Consider the following 20,524-nt stretch of genomic DNA (forward strand, 5'->3'; position numbering starts at 1 on the left):
GCGGGAATCCATTAGGGATGCCGGTGTTGTTACTGGTGCTGCATGCTTTAGTAATTAATTAATTTTATGTAATACTGGATTATTCATTTTATAAGTGGACACTGTTTTCTGAAAAAAAAACAAACAGAGAGAAAATAAAATGTTGTTTTGGTGCGTTCCAGTTGTTATATACGAAAGGGGCCAAGAACTAGTGGCACTAGCTATCCGACTTCCAACTAGAGGTCGCCTCGTTTATTTGATACGGTAAATAGTGTGGGGTACGTGAAGGACACAAAAGCAAAAGCAATGGGACTAGTGGACGACCCCGGACAAGTCCTTATTAATGATCCAAAACACTTTACTGTTATTTTATACTAATTTATACTAAGCCAGCTGAGGAAGAGTGTGAACCCTAGAAACTTCACATTATGACCATTAGGTCATTTGAAATGTATGTAAACCCTAGCATTCTCACATTACGACCATGTAATATATAAACATTGCATCCAACATGTGATAAATTGGTTATGTTCTTTTTTCACTTCTCACGCGAATGTCTAGCTACTTCTAGTTCATTTTTCTTTAACTGATTGACTAAATAAAATAAGTATTATTAGTTGGTTTTAAAAAAACATATACCTTAGCATATCCTCACATTGTGACTGTGGTATGTAGACTTTCGGGTCGAACGTGTGGTAATTGGCCATGTTCCTTTCTCGCTCGTCAAGCGATTATCTCGTTCTGATTATACACATTTACCTTTCACTTTCAGATTCAATTGACCCTTTTCGTTTGCTAAATGTCGTTATCTTATTTCTTCAAAGAGTGAAGCTAGTACAAGCCGCTAAAATTGAAAATATAGGAAAAATCTAAACCTAAAGATCACCACATATTAAAATAGCAGCATAAACTAAATCAAGCAGCATCTCTCTACTCACAAACTACCGATTTTAATTAATGTTCTGTTCTCTCATCGATCCAGAAAAAAATACAGATAAGGAGCAGATAATTCAATCAAAGTGGGATTCATAAATATCATGGAATATAATAACAAATATTCTTCCACCTAAATAAGTGCGAAAAGCCTGAAACCTCCATCTCTTCTTCGATCGATACAATCAACCCCAATGATTTCAATCAAGTTAATATTAAGCACGGAAAGAGGGGGGGAAAAAAACTAAATTTACCAAATTTAGAAAGCAATGAGAGCTCCAAGAACCAAAAGCGAAATGGAAAACAAACCCATGTTTCCTCCACTCCCAGTCCTCAAAGCCCCACTACCGCCGCCAGTGGTGTTAGTGGTGGAGCCACCGCCCGTGGTGGTGTTGGTAGTGGAATTAGCTACCAAGGGCAAGGTCTCATAGGACCTGAGATTGGCGGGGGAGAAGTCATGCTTTTCAGGGAAACCGGTGGTGGTGTTGACTCCGGGGCCCACCTGCCAGACGTGGTTGACGGACACGGCGTCTTTTTTGACCTTGACGGTGGCGAAGATCATGAAGGTGCCGCTGGAGAACTCGGCGCTGACGTCCCAGACGTCGAACGAGAGCTTTCCGGGAATGATGGAGGCGTAGGAGCTGATGTTGTAGGTTGTGACGGTCGGGGTGCCGTTAGCAGTTAGGTGGGCCAGTAGGGCCTGGGACCCGGCCATTCTTTCGGCTGTGGGGTTGATGGCCCAGGCGACCCAGCCGTCGGTCTTGGCGGGGGCGGCGACGAAGGCAATGGAGAGGGAGGAGTTGGAGCGGTCGTACGTCCAGTGGAGGTAGGAGCTGAGGACGGGGAGGTCGGAGCAGTTGGAGTATAACTTGTTTTTGAATGTCTGTGAGTTGCAGGTGGCTGCTTGTACGGCCGGCGAGATTAGCAGAGCCAATAGGAGGGAAATGCATGAAATCTGGAGGAGAGAGAGAGGGAGAGAGGAAGCCATTGGAGAGAGATGAGGGCTTTGTGGAAAGAAAGAAAAAAGAGGGAGAGAGAGTGTGATTGTGTGTGTGCTATGCCGAATGCAAAGCTTGTGGGGATTTATATTGGTAAAAGATTGTTAGAAGTGCATCCGATACATCACGTGACATACTGAAGATATGCATACAAGATTATTTATCTTTGTATTTGAGGGGAAGATACTAGTGGAGTGAGATGTGGGGTGTGGCGTACTTCGGTAGGGTGCTTCGAACTAATTCACTTGTATATATTGACTTTGATTCCAAGATTATTGACCTTGAGATAATAAAATCTTGTGTAATCTAAACAGGACACAACTGGTGATAGATAAGTTTTTACTAAAGAGAAATATTATTTATATCATGTTTTTGTACTACATTTTCATATCACCTTAGGTGACATTTGATGTGATAGCCACATCATTTGAATTAATCAGATTTTTAAATTTAGTTCATTATTTAATAAACTAATAATTAAGAAAAACTAGTTAATCAAATGATGATTGTGGTATACGAGGAATCTTTCTCCTTCATTTCCTTGGGTTTTGCAAAATTTTCAAATGATGTGACTGTCTACATCAAATGCCACCTAAAATGATATGGAAATGTGGTATAAAAACATGGTATGAATAACATTACTCTTTGCTAAATGATGATTAAAATTTGAAATTGAAAATAAAAAAATGTGAGTAGCACGTGGGCAACTTGGACCATGCAACGGGTGCCGTTAGATGGCCGCTAACCATGGAGCTGTGAGTGAATGTGAACTGCACATATGGTCCTCTTTTTCTTTTAGGTTGGTGAATGGGGATTGGAGAATTTGTGAAATGAACGACTTTACTGAGTCTTCTCGCTTTGTTTCCACTTTGTGCTTTACATCCATGAAGACAAAAAAGAAGGCTTGGAATTGGAATTTGATTCCTTTCCCTTTGTGAAATTTTCACTGGCCACACATCGCTGGAGGTTTTCTGAGAAAAGGGGTGGCACGGTCGGATTCGGTATGGTTTTGGAGTGAAATCCAAATTTATTTTGGTTTAAATTGATGCTGTTTTGAAGTTTGAATCGAAATGAAACTAAACCATTTGATTTTGATTCGGTTCGTTTGAAACGTTTTGGTTTCATTTATGCCTCGCTTGTAGGCCTGTTAAAAATGTGGCACTAATACAAGTATTCAACATTCAAATAAACTCAAAAGTTTAAAACCTAACATTTGCAAACTAAATGCTTTATAATACAACTATTTGATTGTGTAAATTAGAAGTTTGAGATTGCCTTAGAGCTTATTGTTGCGGTTGTGGATTAATAAGAAGAGATGCGATGCTTGAATTGAATTGACAATACGAAGAGGAAGGATTCACGATTTGTAGTGGATTAATAAGAAGAGATGCGATGCTTGAATTGAATTGACAATATGAAGAGGAAGGATTCACGATTTGTAGTGTGAAAATCATGTCAACAGAGTGTAAAAGTCAAAGAGGAGACTCGATGTTAGTATGTTACAATTTAGCAAATGCCATTCTATGGTGTGATGTATGGACTCAACCAAATAATCAAATAACCAATTAGAACTCAACACCTAATATTGGGCATTAACTTAAATATGTTCTTAATTTATGCAGTGCAGTTTGATTTCAGTTCAGTCCAAGAAGTTCAAAACCAAAATAAAACATTTTTTTAGCTTACGGTTCGTTTTCAAACCAAAACCATTTCAAAATCACAAAAACAGAACCATTCGGTGTGGTCAATTTAATTCATGTTTCAATTTCGATTTTCAGTTAAAAGTGCCTACCCCTATGTCACAGTCCCAACTCCTAAAGAATGGAATGGAATGAACAAATGTTGTGGCAAATAATTATGATATGTCCTAAGTTTAAAATTTATTATAGAAATCGAAGCTTTTCTCAAGCGATTCTTACTTATGTGTTATATGCTCTTGCCTTTTTGTTCTTTAAATTGTTGAAAATGTGACATCATACGGATTATTCCGATGAATGTCATTTACGTGCTGAGCTTTCATTTTTTTTTTAAGAAAGTGCAATATTCTGTTAATTAAATAAAAGGAAAACTAACGAAAAGTAAAAAAAAAAAATTTAATGAAAAAATACAAATAAATGGTCAATGAATAGTACCAAGAAATGGTAAAAATATGGATTTTCGTTAAAAATGAACAGTATTGAAAGTGTTTCATTAAAACTCTCTTAAATAAAAGCATTATAAATACATATTATGAATAACTCAACTTCAAAAGAGTCATTTCAAACCAAATCTAAAATTATTATAATAAAACATCACCAGTCACAAAACAATGAGTAGACATTATGTTTTATATTTTCATTTTTTTTCTTTTGAAAGTGAGAGTAATCATTTATCTCAAACGAATAGTTTTAGAGCTTATTTGGAAGTGATTTTAAAATGGCTGAGCCTTCGATAAAAGTACATTTGAAATCAATTCTTAGTAAAAATGTAAGTAAATCTTGAAAGACACCTAAAGTGCACTATGGAAGAAGCACATAATTGGTGTTTATTGTAGAAAACACTTATGTAATTTTAGAATCTAAAAATATTTTCTCTAAAAACGGGTTCAGTTTTTTGTACTTGATATATATTCCGATCTATTGGTGTTGAATTGACTAATACCAAATGCATAATGCTAGGGAGACTATAGACAACATTTGGCAAATTAAATAACATGAAAGTTGATGATTGAATTATAATTTAAGTGTTGGTAAACGTACTTATTTATATTAATGATATTTTATTTAGTTTGTAAATTTTATCTCTTTATCATTACTCTAATAAAAAATATCACATTCAAATAACTTACCCAAGTTTGGTACGCGTATTCCAAAACTAGCCTTACACCACGTGTATCTCAAGTCGTGTATTTTATTTTCACCTACTCCCACTATCGCTTGTATTGACGCCGACAAAGGCGAGTAGTTAGGGTCTCCTAGCCTTTTTAATACGTTTTTTAACTTGATTTCTGCATTTTCAACTGTTTTTGTTCCGACTCTTCTTTTTGTTCGGTTCAAATAAACAGAGTATAATTTTTTCCTTTTTTTTTTCTCTCTTATTTGAACGATCAAGGTTTAGTTATGTTAATATCTTATATTAATTTTTTATATAAAAAAACAAAATAGAAAATATAAGAGAAGATGATGGAAATAAATGAAAAGAGAAGATAAAAGAATTCTAATCCCAAATAAACTATCTTCCTTTTTGTCCAAAAAAACTATCTTCCTTAATTTCTTCAATTTTTTTTTTTTAAATTCAAGTAATTTAGTACGTTATGGTCAAAACAACAGTAATTAAGTTACTAAAACTAGCCTGCGCGGCAGGCCAAGAAGCTTCTGTTTTAATTTTATGATATGACTTTGCACGTTTTTAAGGAAAGGCCAAGTCAAAGCAGATTATATTACGATCATATGTTTAGTCGTTAAATGCTCCACCAACAGTACAAGATAGTCTAACGTGTTATTTTACATATACAAATTTAAGTCATATAATACGTAAATTCGTATTTGAGTATGTAGTTTAATAATTTGTTAAAAAATTGTGAAGATTGTATCTTTATGAGATTTAAACTTAAAATACCTGGTAAACCTAATAATTAAGTGCATTATTCGAATTTATTTTACTCTCTAAACAATTAGAATCGATTTTGTAAACAATACAACATCGAATTAATGCTAGGATCCTAGCTAGAGTACGGACAATAGAAACATAATCAAAGTTTATGAAGAAAACAGAAGAGCAAGAAGACAGCATACGAAAGCCCAGGTAGCATACTTAATTCATGCATATTTTCGAGGAGGAGACATTTTCCGGGATTACGGTGTTTAACACTTAATTAACAAACACATCACCTTCAATGCTCTTAAAGACCCACAACAGCCACTTTGATTAGAACTAATGATGTTGACACACTAACCCCTAAACACATTTCGAATGTCGACACAAGCATGCTATCCAATTGAAACATCGTGACCAAGATTGAGAATTTCATCATGAAGAAAAATGGTGGAGGCCCGTTGAACTGTGGTTTCATACAATATTAGTAAAGTTCATAATGTGACGGTTCATTACAGTATTATCGGTTAATTATAATTTGTTACAACAAAATACTATAGTACGAAAAATACTTGTCATTTATATGTAAGTACTCATTCCTCATTGCATAGTGTCACAGTTTGACATGTGCAGTTGCATGTAAGAAAGAACCGCGTTCCACTAATACTTCATAGCCCATCATTGAGAGTGTTGAGAATGCGTAGAGTGTATAAAACAGATCCAAACGTGAATGGTTCCCATCAGCTCCTCCAAGCCACTCTTTACCAAATTTTCCACTCACTGAATTTGCTATGGACACCAGAAATGAGCTTAAAAAGTACCCCATTGATGTTGAGCACCATGACAACGAAGTGGACATGCTTCTCATGCTATCCGGTGCTTCCGAGTAAAAGAACTCAAGCATTCCTCCAAGGATGAGGATGTCTGAGACTCCAAGGATGAGGTATTGCCAGCCAAGCCGGAAGAAAGACAATGTGGCATTTTTATGAGCTGCCTCGCGTCTCTTACCTTCGACTAGGGCAGCTACGGCCATTGATGCAGATGCTAGTGCCAGCCCTAGCCCAATCCTCCAAAGTGGTTGGAAGGTGTGACTTTTTGCTGGGCTTTTGGATGCTAAGATTCTTTGGAATCGTTCGTATAAGGGAATAGAAGCAAGCAAAACGGAGAGGGGGAGTATGCCCAATGACTGAACTGGGATTTCGAAATTGTTTATTTTTCGGTTCATTGTGGTCCCTTGTACCACTGAGTATGTCTGAAGTTGGGCTAGGCAGCAATTCATCATGATTGTGCTTGCAAAGATGGGTAGAAGGCCTATAAAAGCTCTTGTTTCCTTAACTTGAGCGGCACTAATTGTGCTATCAATTAATGCTTTGTCTAAAAAATCTGAGAAATTAGAGTGTCTCTTAGACCAAAAGTAAATGAAAAAAAATTGTATGCAGAGTTTAAATACTGGCTCCATTTCTTCCCACTCAAAATTTGATGGGTCACATATTTGTGCTGAAGTATGACACTATAATTTAATCCCGCTCTAAGTTTAAAGAATTATAGTATATATGTCCATGTTACCATCTCCTAACTAAGAAAAAATTGAGAAGAGGGGAAACAACTTACTTGTTTGTACCATACTTAGGGCCTCCGTATTTAGACCTCGTATAAATACTTAGGGGACTCAAATGTAATTATGTAATAAATGATGGGGCAAATATGTAATAAGTGAGAAGCCCTTATTCTATAAAATGACTCCTCACTCTCCTCATTAGATAGGCCAAGATTGAGGGCAAGGCTTAGGCCATAGAAAATGGGCTAGAGAGAAAATAGGCTAGAGAGCACACTGACTCTAGTCTTTTTGTATATTCACCATTCAGAGTGAAACAATATCAACATCAGTATGGACGTAGCCCAAACATTGGGGTGAACCACGATACATCTTGTGTTCTTTACTTTCTTACAGATTCAAGGTCAGATTTAAGTTGTTCCAAGACCTCCCAATTTTGTGCATCAACATTTGACGCCGTCTGTGGGAATCGACACGAAAAGCTATGTCGTTTCTTTTTCATTTTTTCATCTCACCACCGTGAGACCTTACCACACTTCATCGTGAATCTGCAGAAACCTAAGAACCTTTTTATGGTCGCCCGCTTCTCTCTCTCAATTTTTTCAACTCTCCCAGTCTCCCTCTTTATGGTCGCCGTCTTCTCTCTCTCATTTGGTGTTGAATTCAAAACAAAACAACGACTTTAAAGAGATTTATCCTCAAAGCATATTGTTCACCATTTTCCTCTACAAATACGAACAGTTTACGCTTCAAAGCCGGAGCCTTTCGCTTTAGCTTTCTGGGTTTTACCGGAGTTTAACAAGTCCCGGTCACCGAAGATGGCTTCCGAGCGAAAACCCATCACTTGGGCTCTCTTCTTTTTTCTACCTCTTGTTGGTCTTCACCCAATTCATTGTGGCACGCAAAACCCCCAAAATCAAAGGGCCTATCAAAATGGTGGTGGTCGTCGTCATGGAAAACCGCTCATTTGACCACATCTTTGGTTGGCTCAAGTCGACCCGACCCGACATCGACGGCATGAATGGGAACGAATTGAACTCGATTTTTGTCTCACAACCTGGCTCCGCTCGAGTTCGCGTCTCAAACGACACATTTTTCGTCAACTCTAACCTAGGCCACTCGTTTCAGGCGATTCGGGAACAGATATTCGGGTCGAACGAGAGCTCCGAGAACCCGGCACCGATGAACGAGTTCGCTCAGCAGGCGAAGAGTATAGGCGAGGGGATGGCGAGGACAGTGATGAAGGGTTCAAGCCGGAAGTCCTCCCAGTCTACATCGGGTTAGCAAATGAGTTCGTCGTGTTCGACCGGTGGTTCGCGTCCGTACCGACGTCGACTCAGCCGAACCGATTCTACTCTTACTCGGCCACATCACACGACGCTATAAGCAACGTCCGTGAGGACCTCATCCACAGCTTCCCTCAGAAAACGATATTCGACTCTCTGGATGAAAATGGCCTCAACTTCGACATTTATTACCAGAACATCCCCGCCACGCTCTGGGAAATGAACGACATGTCTCCGATAGTGAAGGAAGGGTCGGATGAGAGACGGCTAAGGAAGATTGAGGCGGGTAATCGTAAAGCCAGAGAGAGGGAAAGGATCCTGAGATCGGCACACTCCGGTTCTCTGCCGCCCCATCTCTCCGATCCGTCTCATAGTCACGTTTCTGAGTTCTGCACCTAAAGAGAAATGGGCTACAGCAGACTCCAGCTGTCGGACCCTGTAGGCTCCCCAGTCTCTACGTGGCGGAAAACCCATCTCTTTTCATACCTATGAGTGGTCCATTATATGCTAACTGCAGGCCTGATAGCATTTTCCGGCCAATTCAAGCTCCAACAGCAGGGTAAGAAGCGGTGGAACCTACAGGAGAAAGTTTCCTTCTACCAATGCAACAACTGAGAATGAATAGACGGGTGAAAACTATGTGGGTAAAAATGAACGCTTGCTGAGATCTGGCCAACTGGAGCAAGATCGCGGAGGAAGAAGATGCCCACTTTCTAAAAGTACAGAAGGGTCACTTTTTACAGGAGAACATGCAAGAAATGAAGTGGGAAACAAAAGCAAAAACAAAGCAGAAAAAACTAAGAAAAAACAGAAAGCAAAAGCAAGGAATAAATGGAGGAAAAGAATAGAAAAAGGAAAAGGATGAGGCTCACGAAAGGAGCCTGAATACTGATCATAATGTCTGCAACAGTTGATGCCAAAGGGCTTTCCAAATATTTTTATCATTGTGGAATCTTTTATGTATTGGAGCAGGGAGATCAAGAAAAGCAAATGGGTGATGAAAGAAAGGTTTTCACTTTGGCTCAAATCTTCAAGCGCCTTGCCCCCCGCAACAGCCAACTACACATGCTATCCCACTATCTAACCATCTGCCATACCCACATTCTGCAGCAGTTTTTTTGAATCATGTGATTTACTTTTCTTATCTTTTGGAGACATCTGTATAAACCCACCAGAGGGTAATCATAAATAAAGAAAGAAGGCGGCATGCCAAAAAAAAAAAAAAACGGGCAAGCCCAAAATAATGGGCTGGAATGTTATGTGGAGGGCGAATGCCCATATGCCAAAAGAGCCAGACCCTCTATTATCACCAACCAAGTGATCAAAAGTACGTCCAGTACTCCAAAATTATTCGACAGCCTGCCGCTATTATCACCAACTAGGTGATCAAACGTATGTCCAGTACTCCAAAATTATTCGGCAGCCTGTCACTATTATCACTAACCAGGTGATCAAAAGTACGTCCATTACTCCAAAATTATTCGACAGTTTGCCGCTATTATCACCAACGAGGTGTTCAAAAGTACGTCTAGTACTCCAAAATTATTCGATAGTCTGCCGCTATTATCACCAAACAGGTGATCAAAAGTACGTCCAGTACTCCAAAAATTATTCGGCAGCCTGCCGCTAATATCACCAACCAGGTGATCAAAAGTACGTACAGTACTCCAAAATTATACATGAGCATCACTCATGTCAATCATATATAAACATTCATGAGCATCACTCATGTCAATCTTACATAAACATTCATGAGCATCACTCATGTCAATCAGCTTCGAAAGTTTCAGAGCTCCAGCTTCAAAAGCTTCATTTACAAAGCACAAACTTCAAAGGTTCACTTGCAAAGGTTCACTTTCAAAGCTTCAGTGCAGGGTATACAAAGACCGCCTCCGAACAACCGTCACTTCGGCCCATACATGGATTCAATTTAAAGTTTCCAGCCAACAACCTCTATTGACTGAAGACTTGGGGGACTACACTATGTACCATATATTGGGCTTCCACAACTGGGCCTCATGAAAAATACTTGGGGGATTTAGCCCATTATTTATGTACTGAGGAGCGAATCCTTATTCTATAAAAGGGACTCCCTCACTTTCATTAGAGAACACCCATCACTTATGTATTGAGGAGCGAACCCTTATTCTATAAAAGGGACTCTCTCACCATTATTAGAGAGCATAGCCGCCTGTTGAACAACCGCCTCGCCGCGAGCATTAACTTTAACCCATCACTTATGTATTGAGGAGCGAGCCCTTATTTTATAAAATGGACTCCCTTACCATCATTAGAGAGCATCGCCGCCTGCTGAGCAACCGCCTCGCCGCGGGCATCAACTCTAGCCCATCATTTATGTATTGAGGAGTGAGCCCTTATTTTATAAAAGGGACTCCCTCACCTTCAACGCCACAAACCGAGCCAACCAAGGCAACATAAGCCATAAGCCGAGCAGCCTCGCAACATGTGCTACTTCTACTTGAGCATCATTTCACATTGAGGACCGCCTCATATCAAGTATCAGTTCTAGACGATATCTAGTTACTTCGGCCCATACATGGACTGAATTTCAAGTCTCCAGCCAAAAGACTCTCTTGATTGAAGACTTGGGGGACTATTGTTTGTACCATACTTAGGGCCTCCGTATTTAGACCTCGTATAAATACTTGGGGGACTCAAATGTAATTATATAATAAATGAAGGGGCAAATATGTAATAAGTAAGGAGCCCTTATTCTATAAAAGGACTCCTCACTCTCCTCATTAAAGAAGCCAAGATTGAGGGCAAGGCTTTGGCCATAGAAAATGGGCTAGAGAGAAAATAAGCTAGAGAGCACACTGCCTCTAGCCTTCTTGTATATTCACCATTTAGAGTGAAACAATATCAACATCAGTGTGGATGTAGCCCAAACATTGGGGTGAACCACGATACATCTTGTGTTCCTTACTTTCTTGCAGATTCACGGTCAGATTTACGTTGTTCCAAGACCTCCCTGTTTTGTGCATCAACTCCGTCCGAATTGATTGCAGATACTACATACTGGTTCTCTATAACTTTTTTCTGGTGAGGCCTTCTAGTTCCGAACTGCAGAAGCAAGAACCTTTGACACCACAGAAAAAAATTGAATAAATTCCGAATACAACAGTCTATTCGATAGTATTTTTTTAGAGTTGCTATTAGCGCATGCTGTAAAGAACTACTCTGCAATCTTAAGAAAATAGTGCGTAATGATTATTTTGAAGTGGTGATAAATAATGGATCTTTTCTAAATGTACATTTACCTTAAAGATTCTTGTCAATGCGCTTCCGCAAGGACATTTGTGTCGATAAAATAGACTCCCACCGATGAAAATTGAAGGTGCCAAACTCAAGGCTATAATTGTTATAGTGAAGTTCCAATTCCAGCCTTTGTTTTCTTCCACCCAAATCATAGTACAGCTTAGGAGGCCTCCCAGGCATAGGGAAAAGAAAAACCAGTTGAAGTAGGAAGAGATAAGTCTCTGGTTCATGTGATCAAGCTGATCAGCACCGTGTGCAGGTAAGGAGGCATTGATTCCACCTACATCGGCAGCAATGACATCTGAATGGCTGCTTGAGACCGAGAAGGCCTAGCACCCGATGCTGGTCCAAATTGTGGGTACTGAGCTTGGATCCTCAGTAAAATTTATCCCCACATGGTACAAGTTTCTTGTTCCATTTAACGTCGCATACAAATATATACGTCTTCATGTCAATTTTTCTTGAATCTTTAAGTTCATCACATTTTCTATTAGCTTACCCTATTAAATAGACTAAAATTACTCACAATTTAAAAATTCTTTTTGATATATTTGACAGCAAAGACAAATTAATACGTTTAAGAAAATTAGGGGCTCATAACTAAATTAAAAGTCCGTGGCGGCAATGGGAAAAATAAAATTTTTTACTCCCAAGAAAAAGGGGGACAAATAAAACCAGCAACTCTTTGGTAGAAAAGATGATGAAGGTTGTGAATCTTGTGAAAGAGTGAAATTGGTCACCATATTTGCTGCTGTAGCATCTGGGTAATGCATTGACAACAAGAAGTATCCAACGAAGTTACTGGCATTGGCTAAGAACACCATGTTTGTCAACACCTCCACAACTGCACACGAAAATTCATTCCCAAAATTACTCCAATATCATACAACATTTACCCTCTTGCATATCAAACTTAGATCTTATTTTTTGTATAAAAAAATTATGAATACAGCTAAATTACTTCATATTCATTAATTTCAAAAAGAAAAATTGGATTAGAAAAAGGGTAATATTAGGGAGACCAAATTTCGTAAACAAATGATGTGGGCGATGTTGTTAATTATTTAACATGCTTATTACCTATTGGTAACATATCATTTGATTTGTAAATTTGGTTTAAAAATTTAGTCTCACTACCATTATTCTTAGAAAAATACCAAACAACCCCTTAATTGTAATGACACACCCCGATCGAGATCGAGACATGCTGGCTGTTACATGAGAGTGATGTAGCCATGTGCACAGTGCAGAAGAAATAATGATAGCAGAGAATACGAATAAATGAAAACTAACTCATAAGAGTACTAGTTAAGATAAGTGCTGGAATATGTGTGAATACACAATCAGAGCGTAAGTAGCCTAAGTTCAGTCCAGAAAACAAGTGCTAATTAAACGACACCCAAAGATGGCCTACATTTGTGATAGTCTGTCAGAACCTCCACTAATCCTCGTGAGCCACCAACGAACAAGTTTATCTAAATTCTGGAGGGGCGCAAAACAGAAAGTGTGAGTGGGCAAAAATAAAGCTTTTCAAAACCATTTCATTTATCAAATACTCTAACCTCTTGTCGTAAAACATGTATAACTTTCCCAGAAATGGAATATAAACATATATATATATATATATATATATATATATATATATATATTCAAATCATGCTTCACATATCCATATTCATAAGTATACCATGCCAAAATATAAAACAGAATAAGTAACTTAAGTGAAAATAAATTCATGGAAAAATAACATATTAGCCGAAACCCCTGTAGAGGTTTGTACGGCTGAATTCATAGCTCATGAGTCAATCTAACCGGAGTCACTGTAAGTGACCTATACGGCATTACACTGCACATGAGTCGGAACCACTGCAAGGGTCTGTACGACAAGACTGGGTGTAATATAGTTACGCTCAATGCTATGCTCTCATGATAGCTGTGCGATAAGTCGCTAGTCACCTATGAGTTGGAATCACCTATGATGGTCTGTATGACAAGATTGTGCATCTAAATTGGATCCAATGTGAGCATATGGTGTGGGAGGTGACATTATATACAGGCTTGTGCCATATCTCTGGCTAAATCACTAACATCGGGGTGCAGGTTTATGAGCTCAATGTTTCTCAATTAATCACAACCATTATCCACATTCACAATTCATAAACTCACCTGGGGCTTACCTGAGTGTCCACAACACCACAATTATATATATATATATATGCAAATGTCATATGCATATTCTAAATATAAAATATTTGGCATGGCAATTTAAATCATACTCATTTAAATGCATTTTCTGAGAAAGATACCAAGCATATACATATATACTTAAAACCAAAAGCCTACTCACTGGTATGTCGAAGGGTCGTAGCCCCCGAGTTGCCATTGACTGCGCTCGTCCTCGGGATAGATCTCACCTATATGCGAAATAACTGAATAAACGTTATTTAAAGCACATAACCAATAATAGCTAATAATTTCTCATACATCGCTCAAATGAGGTATGTAAATATACCATCGTGACCTACACAACTCCACGAACACACCCAAATTTTTAAAATAATTTTTAGAGCCCTCATGCGCCGTCACGTGCCGGCAAGGGCATGGCTCTACTCGCGGCCACGCGCAGGGAATCCTAACGGAATCCCTAACTGCCGTTAGGAATATTTCTTTAAAAAGCAACAAAAATCGTTAAATCTACCTGACGGCGTTAGAATATTCCGTCAAGTTTGATGGAATATTCTCTGTTTTCTACCTTCGAACTCCGGCGACCGTCGTCGTCTCCTGAAACTAGAAAAATCCTAAAATCCTTATAACTTCGTCATTTTTGCACCAAAACTCATGAAACTTACACCAAATTGAAGCTTACAACGAGTAGAACACATTCTTACCAATTTCAAGCTCCAAGAATCACGAAATCTTGCCGGAGAAGGCACGATAATTCCGGCCAAATTTCAAACTCGCCAAACTCGACTTCCCGACGTCCAATTTGCTTGGTTTTTTTTCTTTGAGCTTCGTAAAAATGTCCTAAAGCTTCCTATGAGCTTAAAATCCCTTGAAACATCCATAATTATGACCACATGAACAATACTCAAATCGGGGGTGATGGTTTCTTGGGGTTTTTGAGGGTTTCACGATCTAAAAATGGCATATATGAACTCAGAGACTTGCAAGGAGTTCGAATCTTACATTCTTGACGTCGATCCGTGTGTGTATGGTTGGTTCCAAAGTTCGTCCGTACAATTGTACGAATTTTCAAAAAAATACGTGAGGGAGGAGAGAGAGTGCACTGGAGAATGAGTGAGTGTGTGTGTGGTACACGTGAGTCACTAACCAAAACCAAAGAAAATACCATCTAAGTCCTAATTGGTTCCAAAATAATAGGACCTAGCACTAATTGGTCCAAATTCTAACCTACCACAATACCACACAAAACGTCCAAGGGTATATTTGACATTTCACGCCTAAAAATTAATATTTTGGGACGGGTTGTGACATGTAACATCCCACATCGCTCAGGGGATGGGATCCTGTAAGCTTAATATGTATATTCTCATCTTTACCTTGCACAAGGCCTTTTGGGAGCTCACTGACTTCGGATTCCATTAGAACTCCGAAGTTAAGCGAGTTCGGGCGAGATCAGTTCCTTGATGGGTTACTAGGAAGTTCTCGTGTGAGTTCCCAAAAACAAAATCATGAGGGCGTGGTTGGGGCCCAAAGCAGACAATATATAATGAAAAAAAGGTTTTTCTTTTCTGCAGAAGAGAAGAGTTGATTATAGTATACAATTTGGGTTGTGTTAGGTCACCATGATCTGCACACGAAATTTTGTGAATTCATGAACTTACCGATGTTAGGAAAAATTACCAAAACAATGAAAATTTGGGGACAGATAAATGAGAAGAAAAACTAATAGGGTAGTTTAGAGAGGTTTGGTGAAAATTTAAATTAATTGGCATGTGTGGGGATGAGGCTAAAGGCTATGCAGTCACTTGTATCCCAATCCTGCATGAGTAATGTTACATTGCATGGAAAATTAATTAAAGTTTTGTCAAAGGCAGTTAGAGAGAACCGAATTCCTGAGAATTGTGCATTCAATGCCTGAACATCGGTTTGCTTGACATCTTGAATGTCAAAGGTTTAGCTTGAAAAGAGCTAGGCATTTGCACTGAAGAGTTTGGACCCAGCTTCTCTGCCCTCCCACTTTTCATACACTTTCATCCTCTCCTATTTTATGCGGTTATGGTTAAGCTACGTCAACATTTTATATAAGAAGTGGGAGGGCAGAGAAGCCACGTCCGAAGAGTTTTTGGGGTACTTTTGTTGCATTTGACACATACTAAGTTTTGGGGGTAATTTTAATGGAGAAATCCAAAAGAATGTGCTTTTCAATTTTACAAGATACAACATATTGCATGTGATCCAATATTCTAGTGGATAGGGTGTTGGGTTTTTACTCATTCGTCTTAGGTTCAGAACTCCACACTCTTCTAAATTATTGTTATATTTTCGAACCCTTTCCTCTCTCTTCGTAATAATAATTTTCTAAAAAAAAGATAACAATTTATTCAAAATGATTGAATTTTTATGGATTTAATGGGTTTATAAATCCATGGATTTTTATGGAGTTAAATTTATTTGAGAGATTTTAATGGGTTTATAAATCCATGAATTTTTATGGAGTTAAATTTATTTGTAAAGATTCCATATAAAATTTTGATTCAATTCCCTCAAAATGTCACGGGGAGGGGTGTGATTTGGGGATGCTTATAATACACTACGAAATTTCTCCAATTCCCTCTAAATTCTAAACTTTTTCATATCTTTTAAAATCAAATTCTAATTGAATACACCTAGAATGTTATAAACTTCTTTAAAATCATAATTGAATACCCCTTGATTTCTAGCGATTTTAATAAACTATCTTAAAATCCTGATTGAATATACGTTGAATTTTAGTGAATCCCTTAAAATTCTAATAAAATACCCCTAGATTCATTAAAAGAATTAAAGTCTATTAAAATCCCGATTGAATAGATCCCTTAATGCTATAGTTTTGGAATGATCATGTACAATGAGTTAATCGTTTGAAATCATGTACGGTGAGTCCTTTTTCTTGTAAGCTTTTCTTACATAAATGCAAACCATTGACTTACATTGACTTTGAATCAATTCTGATACAATTATTATATATCTTATTTGAGACAATACTAATAGTCTTGTAACGTTTTTATAAAACCATTTTGTTTGGAAGGAAAATGATTTTCGTATATCTCTTTTTTACCTTGTATATATGTACAAGTATGTTTATTTTTTGTTTATAAATTAAATAAATCAAAAGAGAATTAAAGGATAAAAATAAATAGTGGTAGCATGTGGCGGATTGTTTTGGTATTTAGGGTCTTCATCTTCAACCATAGACGGAGCCACCTTGGGCCCAGCCGTGGTGAATGCCCCCACTTAGTTTTTTTGGTTGAGAAAAAAAAAAAGCACTCTTTCAATTGCTTATGATATTAGTATTAACTTTTTCATGTGCTACTACCATTGTTGAAAAAACACTTCTAGTCATGAAATTTATGAAGATATATTGAGAAATTGGATGAGATATCAATGAATGAATGATAACATGATTATTTTTATAGATAGAGGTATTTGATGGTATTGGTAATGAAGTTGTCATGCAACGCTTTCAGTAAATGAAAACGCGTCGAGAGATATTGTAATATGTTGTATGAAAAACCTTATGAATTAAGAGCGCGTTTACTAATCCGTAATCAGATTGAGAGAAATTGAATTGAGAAGGAATTGGAATGAGGTGGAAGTAGAATTAGATTCCTATTGAAGTTGTTTGCTAAAACTGTTTGAATCGGAGATGAATGATGTTGGTTCTATATAAGTTGTTTACTAATTCACTGGAATAGGAATTAAAACTAGCTTGATTACTAAATTGCCCTTATATAAATAAATTATTTTTATACTAATTAATCAAACTAATTTATTGTTCAAAACAAAAATCAAACTAATTTTATATACAAAATTTATCTATATAAAAAATAATTAAAGAGGTTTCTTTTTGTTAGAAGATGATTATTTCCATTTGCCCCCCCCCACCACCCAAAATCCCTTGTGTCTGTCTTCCCCACACCGCCCCTTTCATCCTGAAGGCTTTATTTTCCCAGCCGCAATAGCCCTCCCCTATCCCCGCCTTTCCTTGCTCCACCCCACTTACCCTTATAGCCACCGCCCCTAGCCCCAATTTATGAAACCCTCCATCTCTCTCCTCTATGCCCTCCCTCTCCGCTTTCTCGGTTACTCTGGCCATGGTTCGCAACGCCATTCAATCCAACGTGTTTGTGAAAGCCGATGAGTGGGTCGAAGTTCAGAGATCTCATATATGCTTCCTGAGCCGGTCGCCTACTATCGATCATAGTGGGTATGATGCTTGGCTGATGGGTTCTTTTTGTTTTCTTTTCATTTTCTCTAAATTTGAAATTTTGATTGTTGAAGTCGAGGATGGGTGTGATAATTCTACATATGGAGGCTGTTATATTTGTGGTGGTTTTAGGAGGGGTTGTGATAGGCATGGTGGGTACGGTTGTTATTGTGTATGTTCATGGTGGTAGATTTGGGAAAGACAGAAGATTGAGAGGGTGGTCTAGGGTTGAAGAGGAGTTGGAAGGTAAAACTACAAGGAGCGTTTCGGAATTAGAAAAAAAACTATGGTGGTAATATTGGTACAAAAGGTGGATTCCTAATAGGCTTCATTTCGAGGAATTCAATTACCACCTCAATGTCGAGAATTGAATTCTGGGAGTTTGGGGAGTCTGATTCCCTCTATTAAGTGGGTCCCACACACTCTTTTCATTCCCAAGTGTTACTAAACGGAGGAATGATCAGGAATAGGGAATGACTCACATTCCGCCATATCCATTCCCTATATGTAAACACGCCCTAATATATAAGTGTTTTGTTTAGTACATTTTTGAAAATTTTAATTTGTGACTTTGCTGTTTGAGGCCCCCATCCATGCAGATCTCTGGCTTTGTTTATTTCTTCAACCCACTGCGTTTCGAGTTCAAACTCTTCTCTCCTCCTGTGGTAAATTAATGTAGAATATCGCTTATAATAAAAATAAATAAACAATATCATGCATAGAGAGAAATCAAATGTGTAAATCATTTTTATTTTTTAAAACTTCTTTAAAGATGAGTACAAGATAATGATTTTTCGGTTTTAAGATATGATGAGAATACGTTTGGCAGTATAATTCTAAAACAGTTCTCTAGAACAAGAACAGTACATGTTTGTCACTAAAATAAAAATAAAAGGATACACAACAAAAAAAATTCATATAGAAGTAAGATTTGACAAATTATTCTTTTCAATTTAAATAAGGAGTTTGCAGTAGAATTTCATCACCATCTTATATATATATGTAAATCAATTTTTCATATAGGATATTAATGATAAGCCATGTAAAAGTGATTAACAGTCTAGCACCAACAACAAAAATGATGATTGATAGTTCACGTATCAACAACAACAACAACAAAGCCTTTTCCCACTAAGTGGGGTCGGCTATATGAATCCTAGAACGCCATTGCGCTCATTTGTGTCATGTCCTCCGTTAGATCCAAGTACTCAAGTCTTTTCTTAGGGTCTCTTCCAAAGTTTTCCTAGGTCTTCCTCTACTCCTTCGGCCCCGAACCTCTGTCCCGTAGTCACATTTTCGAACCGGAGCGTCAGTAGGCCTTCTTTGCACATGTCCAAACCACCGGAACCGATTTTCTCTCATATTTCCTTCAATTTTGGCTACTCCTACTTTACCTCGGATATCCTAATTCCCAATCTTATCCTTTCTCGTGTGCCCATACATCCCACGAAGCATCCTCATCTCCGCTACACCCATTTTGTGTACGTTGATGCTTCACCGCCCAACATTCTGTGCCATACATCGCTGGCCTTATTGTCGTCCTATAAAATTTTGCCTTGAGCTTCAGTGGCCTACGACGGTCACACAACACGCCGGATGCACTCTTACACCTCATCCATTCAGCTTGAATTCTATGGTTGAGATCTCCATCTAATTCTCCGTTCTCTTGCAGGATAGATCCTAGGTAGCGAAAACGGTCACTTTTTGTGATCTTCGCTAGATTGCTCCGGTCATTAGTGTGGATAAGTATATAAATGGATAGAGATAGGAAAGCAAACACAAGATGTACGTGGTTCACCCAGATTGGCTACGTCCACGGAATAGAGGAGTTCTCATTAATTGTGAAGGGTTTACACAAGTACATAGGTTCAAGCTCTCCTTTAGTGAGTACAAGTGAATGATTTAGTACAAATGACATTAGGAAATATTGTGGGAGAATGATCTCGTAGCCACGAAACTTCTAAGTACCGGAGTGTGGTATCGTCTTGACTTGCCTTATCTGTCTCATAGGTAGATGTGGCATCTTCTCTGGAAGTACTCTTCCTCCATCCAGGGGTGGTATCTGTAACTGGTGGAGATGCACAAGGTAACGTATCAATTTCACTTGAAGCTTACTTGTAGTTTCATGCTTGGTCAAGCGAGATACAAACCATGTAGTAGGAGTCCCCCAAGTCGCCGAGCTGGGGGATCTGCTGAAAGAGGTGACAGACAAGGTAAGCAATCAGAGCTCCGGCTGATTGTTCACATTCTCCCTATCTTGCAGGCAGCATGAAGGATAAAGAGAAGAAAAATGAGGAGAGATGATATGGGATACTTTTGCTTTTGAAGAAGTAACTTTCCACAGGCTTATTCTTGAACTGGGCTGGAGGGTTTTTTGGTTTCCTCCAGAGTATAAGGCCGACTGAAGAATTTGAGGGTCAAAACAAGTCCATCAAATCTAGAGTACGTTCGACCCTGCTGATATGGGATACTTTTGCTTTTGATAGAGTAG

General features: G+C 38.2%; 2 protein-coding genes across 2 annotated transcripts; both read right to left on the reverse strand.

The window, feature by feature from the left end:
- Positions 1–988: 988 nt before the first annotated feature.
- LOC103428027 (auxin-induced in root cultures protein 12-like) lies at positions 989–2,130 on the reverse strand. The gene has a single exon (XM_008366116.4). The coding sequence runs from the start codon at positions 1,898–1,900 to the stop codon at positions 1,172–1,174; it is 729 nt and encodes a 242-aa protein (XP_008364338.3). The 5' UTR covers positions 1,901–2,130; the 3' UTR covers positions 989–1,171.
- A 3,966-nt stretch (positions 2,131–6,096) lies between these two features.
- LOC103428044 (protein NRT1/ PTR FAMILY 4.2-like) lies at positions 6,097–6,942 on the reverse strand. The gene has a single exon (XM_029103486.2). It carries the CDS (start codon positions 6,940–6,942, stop codon positions 6,097–6,099), a length of 846 nt encoding a protein of 281 aa, XP_028959319.2.
- Between the last annotated feature and the right edge of the window lie 13,582 nt (positions 6,943–20,524).

The sequence above is a fragment of the Malus domestica genome, chromosome 05, assembly GCF_042453785.1.
Source record: "Malus domestica chromosome 05, GDT2T_hap1".
NCBI lineage: Eukaryota > Viridiplantae > Streptophyta > Magnoliopsida > Rosales > Rosaceae > Malus > Malus domestica.